Source organism: Camelus dromedarius, chromosome 11 (genome assembly GCF_036321535.1).
Source record: "Camelus dromedarius isolate mCamDro1 chromosome 11, mCamDro1.pat, whole genome shotgun sequence".
NCBI classification, from domain to species: domain Eukaryota; kingdom Metazoa; phylum Chordata; class Mammalia; order Artiodactyla; family Camelidae; genus Camelus; species Camelus dromedarius.
The window spans coordinates 54,192,435-54,208,736 of record NC_087446.1 but is presented as its reverse complement, the minus strand read 5'-3'; the positions used below and the strand labels follow the sequence as shown (position 1 = coordinate 54,208,736).

The 16,302-nt window shown below is 42.0% G+C and overlaps 1 protein-coding gene across 3 annotated transcripts in view; it reads right to left on the bottom strand.

Moving 5' to 3' along the window:
* DIP2B (disco interacting protein 2 homolog B) overlaps window positions 1–16,052 on the bottom strand; it is a 194,891-nt gene extending 178,839 nt beyond the window's left edge. For 2 of the 3 annotated variants that reach the window (XM_031462583.2, XM_031462586.2), the window contains exon 1: window positions 15,822–16,052. In XM_031462583.2, the coding sequence (XP_031318443.2) occupies window positions 15,822–15,921 (100 nt within the window). In that variant the 5' untranslated portion in view covers window positions 15,922–16,052. The remainder of the gene's footprint in view (window positions 1–15,821) is intronic. The other variant, XM_031462584.2, reaches the window with a different exon arrangement.
* Window positions 16,053–16,302: the final 250 nt, after the last annotated feature.

Below are 16,302 nucleotides of genomic sequence, written 5' to 3'. Positions count from 1 at the left end.
GCCTCTTTGTAAGTCTCTCTGTCCTGTTCTTATCCATTTACAGTATTCTGCATTGTATTCTATGTGAACGGTGACCCCTGACTGAGTGACACAGGAGCCTGAAACATCCTACTCTAGGCTAATCTCCACCAAGTACAGATGTCGTCCCCTCCTGCTTACAGTCCCTCACTGATTCCCCATGACCTACATGGATGCTCTTTAAGCTCTTTCACCTGAAGACAGTGATGGGGGTTAGGGGTGGAGGGTGTGAAAAAGACACAGCCTGAAGAAGCCAGCCACTAGGGCAAAATGTATTATTTTTTACTTAAAAATTTTAAATATTATCTTGGATTTTAAATCCTATATTATAATATATTTATGTTTTAGTATAGCAATAATTTCTCCAAAATGCAATTAAATGGATACTCCAAGAAGAGGTACCATGGTTACCCCATAGCTCTGAGTACCCCTGGCACATCCATACAAACCCCTACTGGGAAGCAAAGACACACAAGACACAATTTAGGATTCTAACTTCCACCCTTGCCATGTTCTTAGCCCTGCCCACCCGTTCAGGCTTACTGGACCTACTGAGCTTACTCTTTATGCTCTAGTGATGGCTACTAAATCACCTAATTCCTCAAACCCATGCCTTTCACCAAACCTAAAGTATCCTCCTCCCTCATCTGTCTTCCCACCAAACTCCTATTCAACTGATGACTCTGAGCCTAACTGATACTCCTTCGAGGAATCCTCCCCAGAATATCACAGGTACACTAACACCCTTGGCCTGAGTACCCTCAGTATTTGTACATGCCTTCGATATAGCATTTATTATGCAATAAAGACACTGTTTGCAATCCCTTATCATAATCATCTAAATCATATTTCTTTCAATCTTTGCTAAAATAGGATAATCAATTATTAAGATGTTTCACAAGTTCTATTTCTCAGCCACAAAGAAAAACTTGAAGCTGATGACAGAATAACAAATAAATGCAATATTTGAGATTTTTACTATATTTATCCTATGTGCAAAATCACAATAAATTTAGTGTTTGAACAATGTGTTGGACATAGGTACTCAGAGAGGCACCTGAGAGAAAACAGTAGGAGCTAAAATTGTTGTGTGTGTACAGCTGGACACAGTGTGGATGTCCTCAGAAGTCTAGCTGGCCACACCATTTGCATAAACTAGGATAAAGTGAACAAAGGTTTGACTTAGTTCAACAACATTTAGCCAATATTTACCATATGGTTAAATTTCACTTCCCTGGTCTTCTGACATTTTGCAAAAGATGTAACATGGTTAAGAAAAGATGTTGGAAAACCAGACATGGGAAATATTCAGTTTTTCCCAACCAAGACTAACCAATTAAATCAAAATGAAGGTTGCTTACACTATCTGGTCTATAGAAAAACCCACTCAGTCAGCTGGCACCTCAGATCAGATCCCGTGGGTAATGCAGTTGGTCAGGGCAGAAGAAAAAAGAATCAACACACAGGCAAAGTACAAGGCAACGCAAGAAGCAGACGTCCCCCGGGGCAGGGAGTAAGGGCACCCCGTGGCGTGGCTCTGGCTCTGGCATGAGAACTGCACCAGGCTTGACCTGTGTCTTCTATAAGTTTCTGCATCATAAATATCAGCTGAACTGAACGAGCCAAGCAGCCAAGCAGGCCGATGAAATGGAAAGTTGTCACGTACCATCTGACTGTAAAAGTCACATGGAAAACCAGAGGGTGTAGATACATAGGTGAGGGAAACAAAGGAAAAACAAACCAAACATGAGAAACTAACCAAATGCCAGGAACCGTCATGGGCCCTGAGTTCCAGCCCTGGCCAGCTTCCACAGGGGTCCCTTTCCCTTCCTGGCAGAGGCCGAGACAGAGCCAACACTTCTTTACTCTGTAAAGCTGCCACCATCTAAGGAATCCCGTTGGAATCTTCTCCCTGCAAAGTCCATCTGTTCACGAGCAAGTGTCTACTGACAGTCTTCGATTCCAGGCCCTGGGCATCCAGCAGGGAGCAAGACAGCAAGGTCTCTGCTCTCACAGAACTACATTTTACTGGGGGGGGGGGGGGGAATCAGATAATGAACAAACAAACACATGTACAAGATCATTTCAAATGGTGGTAAGTATTAAGTAGAAGACTTTAAAGAGGAAAAAAAAAGTAGGAAGATGAGATGGAGAAAGATGGGAGGAGTTGCTTATTTAAACTTGGCAGTCAGGGAAGGCATCTCGGAGGTCACTTTTTCTTTTTTAAATTGAGTCAGTTTACAATGTGTCCATTTCTGGGGTATAGCATAATGTTTCAGTCACACATACATACATACACATATTCCTTTTCATATTCTTTTTCATTGTAGGTTACTGCAAGATACTGAATATACTTTCCTGTGCTGTACAGTATGAGAAAGTCACTTTTGAGCTGATACAGAAAGGAGGCAAAGTTGAGGCAAGTACAGCTCTTGGAGCAGAGCATTCCCAACGGAGGAAAAGCAAGGAACAAGGCTGGAGGTAAGAGCAAGCATGGTGAGTTCAAAGGAGAGGAAAAGCCTCATCACCTTCAGGTTTCTGTTCAAGTATCACCTTACAATGAAACCATCTCTGACTTCCTATTTTAAATTGTATGCACTGACAGGCCCCAGTATCCTCCATCCTTCGTTATGACTTTTCTCTACTAGAATTGTTACCATCTGACAGGCAATATGTATTACTTATCTATTTCTGTCTATTACAGAATGGAAGCCCTTAAGGGCAGGGATTTTTGTTATTTTTAACCATTGCTGTACTGCCTGTACCTATGTGGCACAGAGTAGGCACTCGATAAATAGAAGCTAAATAAATATAGGAAAAGAGAACAAGAGAAGGAAGGAAGGAAAGGAAGGGAGGGAGGAAAGGAGGAAGAGACGGTAAAAAGAAAAGAAAGAGTGAGGAAAACAGGAAGGAGAGAAAGTAGAGTCAGCCGGTGTAACTGAAAGCACAGTGGATGAGAACAGGACTCTAGGCCTTGTACACCATGGAATGGGAGTCAAATTTATTTAAAAGATAGACTCCATTGAAGGGACAAGGACACCAGGTAAGGAGCAATGGAAGCTGGAGATGTGGTTACAGAAGCAAGGCCATGATCAGCAATCAGTGATGGAGTGAAGCGGACGCAAGGGTATGTGTCAAGGTAGAACCAAAAAGACTTACTGATGGACTAGATATGGACAGCTGGACTCAAGGAAAGAGAGGAATCAAGACTGTGTCAGTTATTAATGTACTGCTTCTCAGCTCCAAACCTCCACTTCACTGCCCACTCCGTGAAAATTAAGATGGATCCTTTAACTATTTTTCCTTTGCCGGATGCCAAGACGTTAGGCTTTGTCTAGAGGCACTGGCAAGATACTGCATGAGAAACAGGCTTTTCTTTCTGGTTCCAGTGTGCTGTTCTTGGCAGGATAAACAGAGTATCAAGGATATTACAGTATCAGTATTTCTGATGTCCTATGGACTTCTGACCAATTTATTTTAAGATCTTTTCTGATTCGAGACAATTGGAGAGATAGCTGATTTAAGCTGTTAAAAATTTTGCATTTTCATAATTATTTTTCTTACATATACAGGATTTGGGCACTTTGTTCTGTTTGCTCATCCTATGTACATGTTAATACCATAATACTTTGAGTATGGTAATTTTAGAGTCTGTTTAAATACATAGTAAAGCAAGGACCACCTCGCTATTCTGTTTCTTAATTTTCTTGGCTATTCTAAAACATTTATTCTTCCACATGAACACAGATTGTTTTACCTAATTCCCCACCCCACCCCCAAAGAATTCACCTTTGGAGTTACAATTAATTTCCATTAAACTTATACATATTTTAGTCTTCTCATCCACGAACATGGTATGTATTTCCATTTTTTTCAGATCATCCTCAGCATTCTACAATTTTCTTCACACAGATCCTGTGCCTTTCTTACACTTACCTTTGGAAGTATTTTATAATTTTTTAAACACTATTATAAATGAAGTATTTTTCTCCTCACCAAGGCAGTTCATTACCATACTCCCTCTGCCAACATCCCAAAGATAGCAAAGAATGCTTTTAATTCCCCCTCACTCCCACACTACTCTGTTCCACAGTGTCTGAGTTTTGCTGGTATCATTTAGGGTATTTCATTCGGACAAGGTTTTCTCCTGCAATATGTCTCCTCAATTTCAGTGATCCTTACTTAGCATTTACATTACACACTCCTTGTTACTCTCAATATGTGTAGTTATATATGTACTGAAATATATATATTTCAAAGTCCACTGTCCATCATTGTTTTCTCCTCCGGCCTTGGGGACTCTGCTTCCTATTATGTTTGACTGGAGTATATTGCTCAGACTGGAGTCTATGGGTGATATAATCTGAATGCCTGCACACTCACACAGAGCTTTCTTTTCCCTGAAAGGTGAATAATATTTAGACTGCATATAAGATTCTTGGAGTGTAGACCTTTTCTCTAAATAATCTGCTTCTTACACCATCACTATAGTGTTGCAAATAAGAACAGTTTTGTTGTTGTAGTTTTAAATTTATCTTTCTTTTGTATCTTTATCTTCTTTTATATGTTTCTTTTCTTTTGTATTGTTATCTTTCTATCTAGGAGCTGTTAAGATTTTTTTCCCCTCCTTTATCACTGAATTCACAAATTTTATCAGATATGCCCAGGTTTGTGCCTTTTCTCACCAATCCTTCCTGGAACACAGTGAACTCATTCAATATGCAGGCTTTTCCAATCTTCAATCTTTTTTCAGTTTAGAGAATTTTTCTTCTGTTACTCATTTCTCCTCCTAAAAGGTTGCATTTTTGGTTTCCTGGATCTATCTTCCAAAGTCCTTCAACTTTCATGAGCTCCCATTCCAACTCTTCGTATTTTTGTTCTAAGCTTTGAAACTGTCATTTTTACTTGAACTGAGTTTTAAAGAAGTGGGCAGCAGAGATGCGCTCAAGCTGCCATTTTCCCAGAATCACTTCAAATCCGGTGTTTAAAGGCTATCTTATCATTCAAGTAGGGGGGGAGGTTTCTACATGCTCAAAAGACAATTACTTAAAATTAATATTTTTAAAATCCAAACAGCTATTTGTTGAGAAGTTATAGGACTGAAAGCTCCTTGTAAGCAGGGAATCTACCTCCTATGCATCTCTCATCCTCTCCATAGATCTTGTCGATAAATGTGCTCAATACATCTTTATTGATATACTGATACATTCAGCACCATCCAAGTTCCAAAAGGTAGACCTTGTCATTACAATCACAAAATGTAGAGTATAACTGAGGGGGCAAAAATAAGAGAAATGAAACAAATAAATAGCTGTCAGTTCAGTGTTAAATTGTTACTGAATACAACAATACCCTAAAAATAGAAGAGATTAACAAGGACTAAAGTAGTCAGTTGGTTTCATGATGAAAGGGACATCAACCAGGCCGTGAAACACAAGTAAATTTTAGCAGGAGAAAAGGCAGTCCTGACAAAGAACACAGTCACTGCAAAGGCACAGCCATGGGAATGAACCAGTCGGGAAAGAGTGAAGAAACCATCTGGGTGGTAATACAAGAGTCTGTCAGATACCAGCAAGGAAATAAGAATAAGAAGGGAAGTTGCTGACGGAGTCTAGATTCACTCACTGGTTGCGTAAGTACTGAAAAGCACTCATGCTGAAGGATGCTGCGAGCTGTCCTCAAGCAGCTTGCAAAGGGAGGCGAGAATATGTATACAAATGATCATTTCATAACTTTAAGATAATATGAAAAACAGCTGTAATGTAGGAGTTACATTAGAGATTAGAACTCAGAGAACCAACAAATGAGGAAATTGTCTTTTTTTTTTTAAACAGGAAGTTCATCTTCTAGGACTTCCCTTGGTCTCCTTGAAGAAAACAATAAGCAAAGAATCATGGGAGGAAAACTCATACCAATGCTTTTTCAATTTAAAAATGAAAGTTTCATCAAAGCAGAAAGGAAGTCCAATAAACAAAGAATGACAACTCATGACAATTTTAAGACAGGAAAAAAAAAACTAACTATGTATGGTGACAGATGTTAACTAGACTTATTGAGGTGATCATTTCCCAACAAATAGAAATATCGAATCATTATATTGTACACCTAAAACTAATATAATGTTGTATGTCAATTATACCTCAATTAAAAAAAAATTAAGACAGCCTGCTTGCCTCAGTCACAGATTTACTGAACAAGAAACTACCAGAAGCTTCTCCTAATGATTCCTGTTGGGTTCACTTTTTAAAAAAAGATTCAGTGGCAAGACTGGCCAGCACTGTAATGCATTCATGCCTGACCAGAGTTAAAACTCACAAGTTCCAGTCTGAATAAACTGAGACAACATAACCCAAATGCCTTAAAGAGAAAAAAAAAACCAAAAAAAAAAACCCTACAGCTGCTTAAATTTATCACTAAAAGCCAGAGTCCTCTGAAAAGAGATATTAGAGCACTATTTCTTCACACACAAAAAAGAAATAATTCCAAGAAAAATCAATTAAAGTATATGTCATTTATAGAAATATCTGCACTAATTTAAACACTAATTTTAAAACCAAACACTAAATATCCTGAGGAAAAAACAAAACGCTAAAAACTCTTTCTGAGCCAGAATGTAACCACAATAGTCTATCTAGTCCAGAAGCTCAAGTTCAGGGCACACCAACAATCTTTCAAAGATGCCAGATCTGTGGACTTTCATTTACGGCTGTCCTGTGTTGCATCCAAAATATTTTCCCTCTGGATTCTCCCTTTTCGGCTTCTCATCATCTCCATTCAATTTAAGGAAGAAAAATTAATTTTACATCAAAATATAAATACATAACATTAACTTTTACTTTCCAGGTAAACAGTCTTACAGGATTTTACTCAATATTTTTTGTTCTTTTAAGAAGTAATAAAGTCACATCTTGCCAGAAGTTAGGCTGACACAAAGGAAACCCTCCAAATACATTTTAGAGTGCTAACCCCCTGGTTCTGGCAAAGCAAGGTCAGAAATAACCAACATCACTCCTATTTCTCTTAGATAAGATAGAACGTTCCATTCTTTTCTCTTCAGAGAGCCCTACCTCCAAAACTCCAAAGACAGAAGTCGTATCCTAAGAAAAGTCGGGCCCAACAGTTAAAATGGAAAAGAATTTTGCTAAAACTACTTGAAACATGATTCAGGGAGATGGACACAGATGGAGGTGTGGAACCACTGTGGGGTTTGGAGCCAAGCCGATTTGGGTTCCAACCCCAGAACACTATACTTTGAGGCTTCACGTTCCTTAACAAGTCTCTACAGAATGGAAACGACACACCTATCTTTAGGAGTTGTTAGGATTTAGAAACACATTTCAAAGATCTGTCTGAGGTCACACAGTAAGGAGCAGAAACAGGACTTGAACCTGGTTCTAAATGACTCAAGTTCAGTGTTCTCTCTCCTTGGTCATTCATTTCAGAACATTAGTTACTGGTAGGGAGAAAGGGAAAGACCAGGTCATGTGTAACACTGGCAGGATCGGGCACACTCTGCATTCCACACAAGGTTCAGGTGCTTTTCACTAGCTCAGTTCCCTCATCATCATAATAGGAGCTCTTTATTCAGCACCTACTTACCGGCCAGGCAGGGTATATAAATAAGTGCTAAGCACAGGGCTTGTTACATAATAAGCACTCAATAATTGACTGCTACTTATATAGAGATCTTAACTTCCTAAGAGAGCTTAGAAAAGGCTAGTTTCTTACAGGAAATTGAATGGAACAGAAATTAACTAGGCAGAAAAAGGGGAAGAACATGCTAGAGTGGGCACTTCTCAGAGAAAGGCGATGTGTAAAAGGTATGGAAGTGAAAAGGCACCATACATTCAGGGAAGAACAAGTCACTAGGCATGGCTGGAGAAGAGAGAAAACATGGAAGGTGCAGGAAGCAGGGCCAAAAAGACAGGTGGGTCTTGATACACAAAAGATGCTTGGATTCTATCCTGTGGATAGGGGAAGCCAATGGAAAATGTTAAACAGGAAAAGGACACAATTAGATCCTTGTTTCAGAATGATCATTCCATCACACAATAGAGAAGGATGAAATGGAGGGAGAAGAGACTGAGGCAGGCAGAAGAGTTAGGGATCTACTGCAATAGTCTCAGCAAAAGATGGTAACAGCCTGAACAAAATGGTCTCAGCAAAAGATGGTAAGAGTCTGAACAAAGACTGAAATCATGGGAATGGGGATGAGAAAGCAGAACCAACAGGACTTAGTTACCCATTAGAAGTTAAGGATGACCACCAAGTTTTTGACCTGGGTAAGTGGACATTCTGAAGTAGGAAATATTTGTAGAGCAGGTTGAAACAAGGATTACAGTTTAGACAGTTTACTGAGTTACAGGGTGGGGTTTGTTTTTTTTTTTTTTGTAATTTTTTTTTCGTTTACTAAGTTACAGTTGTCTGCGGGAATCAATGGGATGTTTGGAGCAGAGGGCAGTCAAGGCTAGAGACACAAACTAGGGGGCCATCTCCCGGCTGTGACAGCTGAAGCCCTGGGCATAGATGAGATTACTCAGCAAGTGTATGTGAAGTGAGCTGAAGGCTAATGACAGACATCAGGAACACCCACACCAGTGGAAGACAGAGAAAAAGCCCACGAGAAAGCATAAGAAGGAACAGTTAGAGGGCTGGAAGGAAATGACATCATAAAAGCTAAAAGAGACTTTTATGAAGATACTGGTCCACAGTATCTAATGCTGCAGAGAAAGATGCTGTATCCAGCAGGTACTTTTCATTGTGAAATTAGAAGTCACCAGTGGCCTTGAAAGCACTTGTTTCAGAGGCTTGATGAGGCAGAAGCCATGGACTGAGGAGTGAATAAAGGTAAGAAATAAGATAAAGCAAATTTAGGCTACACGTTCTAGAATCTATGACTGGGAGAGAATGCTAGCACACGAGAGCAAACAGATTCCAATACAAGATCGTGGGAAGACACTTTTTTTTAAGATGGGAGAGACTTCAGCATATTTATAGGCTGAAGGGAAGGAGCCAAGTGTTAAGTGAGAGGCTAACGATGAGAGGAAAAGACAAAAGACTGTGAATGAATAGATCAATCAATGAAGTAAGATCCCAAGATCCCAGAAGAGAAGGGATGGTACTGAGAACACAGTCAGAAGGACATGCTACAGATCAGGAGGGGGACAGTTCTTCCTCTGAGAAAAGAAGAGGATAAGCGTGGGAACTGATACAGATAAGCTTGTGAGTGTTGAGGAGCGCAGCTGAGGGAGTTTGGCTTTCCTCACAAGCTAGTAAGAATGAAAAGTGGTAATACATTGACTTGGTTCTTAACTTTGCTTCATAGTCCTCTTTAAGAAACTGATGAAAACTGTAGACTCTGCTCCACCAAAAAGGCACATAGGCACTCACATTCAAAATTTTTTGCACACAATTTCAGAGAGTTCCCAGGTCCACTGAAGCCAACCCATGCAACCAAAGAGTCTGTCGGCTGTGTATGAATTCTGAAGATATTTTGCTCATAAAGGGGCATCCACATGGGAAAGCAACTTAACCATTATAAGCACAAACATATGAAAAACTCTTACTTAAACTCAATACTCAATCCCCAAAAAGGTTCTATTTGATGTGCATAAAAGCACTTACTTAGACTCCAGGGATAAAGGATACAGGAGACCATCCCTGCCTTCATGAAACTTAGAATTTAAAGATGAGTGACAGAGCCTTAGATTTAGTGATGGCTTTAGATAAAAATAGTATTTTTAAAAGATGAAAGATCAATCTACAGCCAACCCTTAGGTCTAAAGATGAAAGACTGAACAAGGCTGGTGGTAAATGCAATTCAAAGGAAAAATGGATGCAAGAAAACTTTTGAAGGAGGAACCGAAAGGATTTGTTCACTAAGGACAAGTGGAGGAAAAGGAAGAGTCAAAGACCATTTGAAGGTGGAGCAATCACATATGCCTTTTCATAGCTTGGAGACGCCTGAGTCTAAGAAACCATGCTTAAATTCCAGAGCCATTTGCCGGAACCTACAGGCTTGGAAATGTACGAATGCCAGATGTCTGTGTGAAACAAACCAGCTACTCTTTTCTGCCCTAGTCAACTGCTTGTAGTGACCCAACACGTGTTGAACGAGGCTAGAGGGTGTCGACAGGAGCAACTGATGGCAGAGTGAAGTCTTACTTACAAAAAAAAAAAAAATTATACAAATTGATTCCATTCACCACTTCATATACAGCCATATTCTGTGAAGTAACACAAGATACTAAGAACAGCCAAGTCACTATGCATCCACTCACTATCAGAAACAATAAAGATTACATGTACCAAGCACTCACTGCACGGACACACCACACTCAACTGTTCTCCTGGGATCTCATTTTAAATCTGCTTACAACTCTGATAAGGATGTCATTCCTTTTATTTTTAAGAACTGAGGAAACTAAAACCAGGAAGGTTAGGCAGTCTGTCCAAGGTCACAGAGCAAAGTGACAGGCCAGGACTTGGACTCAGGCCCACCAGATGCCAAAACCCGTGCTCCTCAAATGATCACCCAACCACAATTTGTGCCAAAATCAAATCCCCAAGACAGACTTTATGTTTCAATTCAAACTGAACTGAGGTGAACAAAAATTTATTGTACTCCTAAAAAAATACAAGAAAGAAATCATTGAGGAGCTGTTGAAAGGCATTAAACAATGACTTCTGTAGGAGCTTACACTGAGGCTTATTTAATTAATAAATCAGAAAACCTGTGATTGGCAAAAATGATATAAACTGTGAATGCTGTAAGGTCTGAAGCAAGACAGCTCACAGTGGTCAGGGGCAGGTTTACAAAAAAAAGCAGTACTTCAACTAAACTCGTAAAGAACTGTGAGAAATTGTGCAGATAAGCAGGAAGGAGTGCTTCAAAGAGCATTTCTGATTAATCATGAGAGAGGACTATGAAGAACGGTAATAATTATAATACAAATACATGTGAAGGGCCTTTCTAGCCAATCATCTGAACTTTCAACCCTGAGCTGCTAATCCTCACTCAGGCCAGGAAAGAAACTGGCCACCAAGGGCTGGGCTGAGAGTGAAGGGTTAGCGATTTCTCTTACTCAAAAATCCAGCTCCATGTTATGGGACTGTCAAACAACAAGATTAAATTTTCAAAACACACACCAGAACTTGGGTGTCGAAACAAGTGCTATAGTTTACAGTAAGGTGAATCATTCTTCCAACGAATGTGTCTGTCACTTCTCTTCTGAAACGGCCCTCAAAACCAGTTTACCATCATTCTAATTTTTTGATAGTCACAACTGAAATACATTTATATTCATTCCAATTTTTTTCCTTCTTTACTTCTATTTTTTATTGAAGTATAATTGACTTATGATGCTGTGTTAGCTTCCAGTGTGCAGCACAGTGATTTATACATATATATATGTTCTTTTTCATATTCTTTTTCATTATGGGTTATTACAAGATACTGAACACAGTTCCGTATGCTATACAGCAGGACCTCGTTGAATGTTTTCATTCTTGGCTAGTTTGGACTCCAAAAGAACATCAACCTGCTTTCCTCTACCTGACACCAAGCAACCTATACAATGAAATTATACTTTCAAAGAATTAAAATTTGCCACCATGAGGATTTTCAAAGGAATGTGCAGCAGGCTCTGACAGCAATTCCTAAAGATGACTTTCAACCAAAGACATGTATAGTACACCAAAAATACAGACATGCACTCAGAGGGTAGATCACTTAGATCATGCCCAGTTTTGGTTTTTTAAAAATCCACACACTTTCTTTTCTTAATACTCCCAACATCAGGTATGACAACAGCTTACACATATTTTCTGATAAAGGTGTTTCTTATAAATTCACGACTATAGTACATATTTGAGGGGGAAGCGGCCCACTTTCCTACTGTAAGTAAAGAAAAGGATTTACCAGTTTTCTGATGGCTTAATTCCAGCTGCCCACTTGGGAGACTGTGGAACCCCCCTCAGGCCAGGATCTCTCCCCTTTCTTCCTCAGCTCCCCCTCCTCTGCCCAAGTCCTAAAGGGATTCACTTCAACTCTTAGGAAGTAGCCCTCTTTTCCCCTCCACCTTCAGGAGGGACCTGTACCTTGCTTTGAGGACTGCCGAGACATGTGATGACACAGACAGGAGAAAGGGAGGATGTGACCGTGTTTGTTGTTTTCGTGCGCAGAGAAGTATTCAAACAAAACAAGGGAGGGTACCTTCCTGTAAGTGCTATTTTACCTTAAGTATCTTTCCAGTTGTCATCTGGGGACTGTTCTCAGACACCGAAAGACTTGCACTCCTTCCGACAGGTCACAGAACTGCGGGATTTACAGCCTTCCTCCCTTCACACTTGGGACTGAACTGCACCAGCTAAATCACAGCCCTCTCCACCAGCCTCACAATCCACTCTCGGATTTGTGGTTCTCTGCTGTTTGTTTTTCACGACGACAAAGCAGACGGCTTCCTCTTTCTTAGAAGGCAGTCTCTGTATAGAACTCCCATGTACTGCTACGTTGGTATTTTTAAGGATTCCCCTCCTGGACTCCGAGCTCCTTGAAAGTTAACATGGCACCCTGCTCACCTCTGTATCCCTAGCACATGGTAGGCAGAAAAATCAATGTCTGCCGAATCAGATAAATGAATGATAGATTTGAAAGAGATTTCAGAAAGAGAATCAACAGGACTCTTTGGAATTGTGGCACACAACTGTTTTGCAGCATTTCCTTACTTAGATGAAAATTAGTCAATAGCTTGTGCAATAACAGTAAAGATTTAAATCATTTGATGGTAACAGATGCCATAATTACATGGCAGCTTAAGATAATGGCACTGATTAGTGAGCAACTTTAGACAAAACACTTAACCTTCCTGAGTAAGTTTTCCCTTCTGTTAAACTGGGGGGGAAAAAGGGAGAGAAGTGTTAATACTATCTATTCTACCTAATCACGAAGTTGTCATAGTGAGGCTCAAGTGACACTATGTATAAGCTCATTACACAAAGACAATGTATTATCAGACAGATTTAAACAAATTCTCGTCATCAGCATTATTTTACGTGCATACACTGGACTACAATATATGAGTGAAGTTCAGACAACAGAGCTTATTGACAAACATAATAAATACGATAAAACATGTGCATCATAAAAAAATTTTCAGTCATAGGAATACTTGTAGAACCCCCCTATCTATTCAGTTCGTCTACAGAAAAGCTTGTGATTATGTGTCAGTTCAATTTTAAGTGATTCTCAGCGTCACAGCGTCGGGCTGTGCTTTTTGCTGCAAGAGCAGGAGGCTTTCAGCTCCAAGTCCACCATGACCGGTGACCGTCCTGAAGCCCCAGACACAGCACCGGGCTCTGCGACGCGCTCTGCGGCAAACAGCCGAGGGAGGCCCGACCTGCGTCACAGCGCAGAGCTGGCTCGTCTGGGACCAAAGCCTGCAGCTGCAAACACAGGCAAGCACAGAGAAAATTCTTCAACAATTCTGCACAGCTCAGACTATCACTAACAGGGCCCAACTACAGCCTGAACCTTAAAAAACGAATAGAATCGAGGAATGAGTGCGCCAAAGTGAGCAACACAATAAACATGTAGTTATAAAGCATCTTTTTTTTTTTCAAGAAGAAAAAAGTACTTTTGTCAGAGCAGTAAGTGTAGAGAAAATGTAAAACTAACAAAGGTTCCTTTATAATACGCTACAGACACCACAAATAGCAACATGCTCTAGATTTGGGGGTTGCTGGGTGGTTTCAACTTCACTTAAATTCCTTAAAATGTCTACCTACTTCTTCAGTCAACCACCCTCTGTACTTTAAGCAAGACAGATGGCCAAGATGCTGATACTGCAGGAACAATGTTTCTCAACTATTTTTTTTTTCCGGTTTTCCATTGCTAAGAGATGAAATACAGAAGAGTGTAGTATAAATCTTTAAGGAACCAACTCAGACTGTCACATGCCAAACCAGAACAATCCTGCATCAGAAAACAAACCATACACTTGTCCTTAAAAATGTTTAAGACTAGGCATCACGGTTTGTAGGAGTTTCACACCTTCCTGAAGCAGAGAAAGGTGAGCTAATCAGTGTGAGTCCTAGAAATAGTTCCTCGGAAGCATCTCTAGAAACACCCAGAGAAGTATGTGATAATCAGCTGGAAGCAGATATACCAAGAATAAGGAGCTTTCAGGATTTCCCTCTCCATGTGAAAGCAATCAACTCCTATTTTTAATCTCACTCTGACGCAAACATCCAAACTTCTCTCCTCCTGGCTAATCAAAGAAAGCTGATTTGTTACTATAAAGTAACTGCTTTAAAAGTCTGATTTGAATGAAAGTTATCACAGATTGAATGACATGAGGTATTCTGTGAGGCAGAACCAAGACGGCAATGCCCTAAACATTTCACAGAAACACACTCATCCCCCACAACGGATTCTATGGACTGGCCAAAGAATAACTTTCCAATTGACTAACTGAAAAATAATATGTTGATAATTAAGTGCAAATGAGACCAGCATTTCCCTATACACTGGGAAAACCTAACAGGGTTATTAAAAATAATTATTTCACTCGTGCCCAACTGCCTTTATAACACTCAGGTCTACTTGTGGTTTTTCACTGTAAAGGACTGAGGGGTGGGAGAGAGAATGCCTTGATAACTCAACAAAAAGTCAGAACTCTCCTGGGAACTTGTCACGTTCTTCTTTTCCAATTAACAATTTTTTAATCCACTTGAAAAATGCCAGTGAAGAGGGCCTTTGGCAAAGAACTCAGTAAGAATATGCAGCTCTGGGGTCGCCAGCACAGTACCGACATGAAGCTTGCAGAAAATGCTGCTTTTGTCTCAGAGGCAGCCTGTGATAAAAACAGGAACTTTGTAGACAACTGATCCCAACTGCACAAGAAGCCTGATCACATGCCCACAACAGAGCAACGTTTCTCTCATTGTTGTCCAGGGACTTTTCTAATAATAGTGGCTTGATTTATTCCATTCTTTTAATTCTCAAAAATCAATCCGACCCTCCTGTAACAGTCCATTGTCAAAAGAAAGGGGGTGCCCGCCAGGATTTGCATATAACCGGCAGCCACCTCTCTCCCTCCCTCTTCAAAGACTCCAAAAGACGTTCAGATGCGGAAAATTCAGCCCGAACAGCGGCACCAGGAAAAAGCCCCTTATGACAAAGATGGTCTAAAAGCAGCCCCGAGTGTCTCCGGCGGGGTTAATGCCACTGCTTCTGGCCTCCCTAGGACCCTCAACGGCCCACTCTGCTTCTATCTCACTCCTGTCACTGGGGAGGCATCTCACATTGTTAGAGGAGGAAGACGAAATGCTGCGGATTTCCTCTGTCTTTCTCTTTTTCTGAAGAGGGGGAAGGGGAGCTGAAACTGGCGTGGGGCCCTCCCCTCGTAAAGGGTAGAGGAGGACGGGAGAAAGCTGTCAGCCACCCTGCTCGCGGCCTCACCCCCACCCCACCCCCACCGTGCCCCGACGCCCGGGCAGCGGCGGGAGGGCGCAGCTTTGTCTCGGGTTTTGGGGGGCAGGGGGCTCAGCTGCAGCCCGGGCCTGGGGAGGACCCTGTCCCCAAGTCCCTGCTTACCCCCTCCCAGGAAACACAATGAACCACGCAGAAACCCACTTCTCGGGGTGGGAGAGGAGGGGAGCGACCCTTCAGAGCCCGGGCCAGATTTCCGGCGCCCTCCTCCCCTCTGCCCGCACGGCCACCAGGGCGCGCGGCGGGGACCTGGTCTCCCCTCGCCGCGAGCCGCAGCGGCGCCCGGGCGCCCGCTCCCCCGCCCGGCTCCTACCCTCAGAGAGCTCCAGCTCCAGCTCCGCCAGCTGCGCCCGCACTTCGGGCGGCAGCGCCGCCACCGCGGCGGGCGCGGGCTCCAGGCCTCGCTCCGCCATCCCGGCTCTGCCAGCCACTCTCCGGAAGACAAGCGAGGGGGCCGAAAGAGGGACGGACTGACGCGGGCCCACACCCCGGCTACAGGATCCGGCTCCGGCCGCCGAGCGCCGCCACCGCCGCCGCTGCCGCCGCCATGAGCGAGGGTCACGTGAGGGCGGCGGCCCCGCCCCCGGGCCGCGGTCGCGCCGCCTCCGCAGCCCAGTCAAGCTGACTAACGTGCTAAGGGCGCCCTCTACTGGGAGTCTCCTGAAACGACGCGCTCAAGCCCGCCACCCCGATTTCTCCCAGGCGAAATGGGCTCATGGTGTTGATGTCCACATGGACGTGGAGCTTACCTTTTAGAAACTCACGAGCAAGGAGTTTTCAAGGGCTCCAGGTCT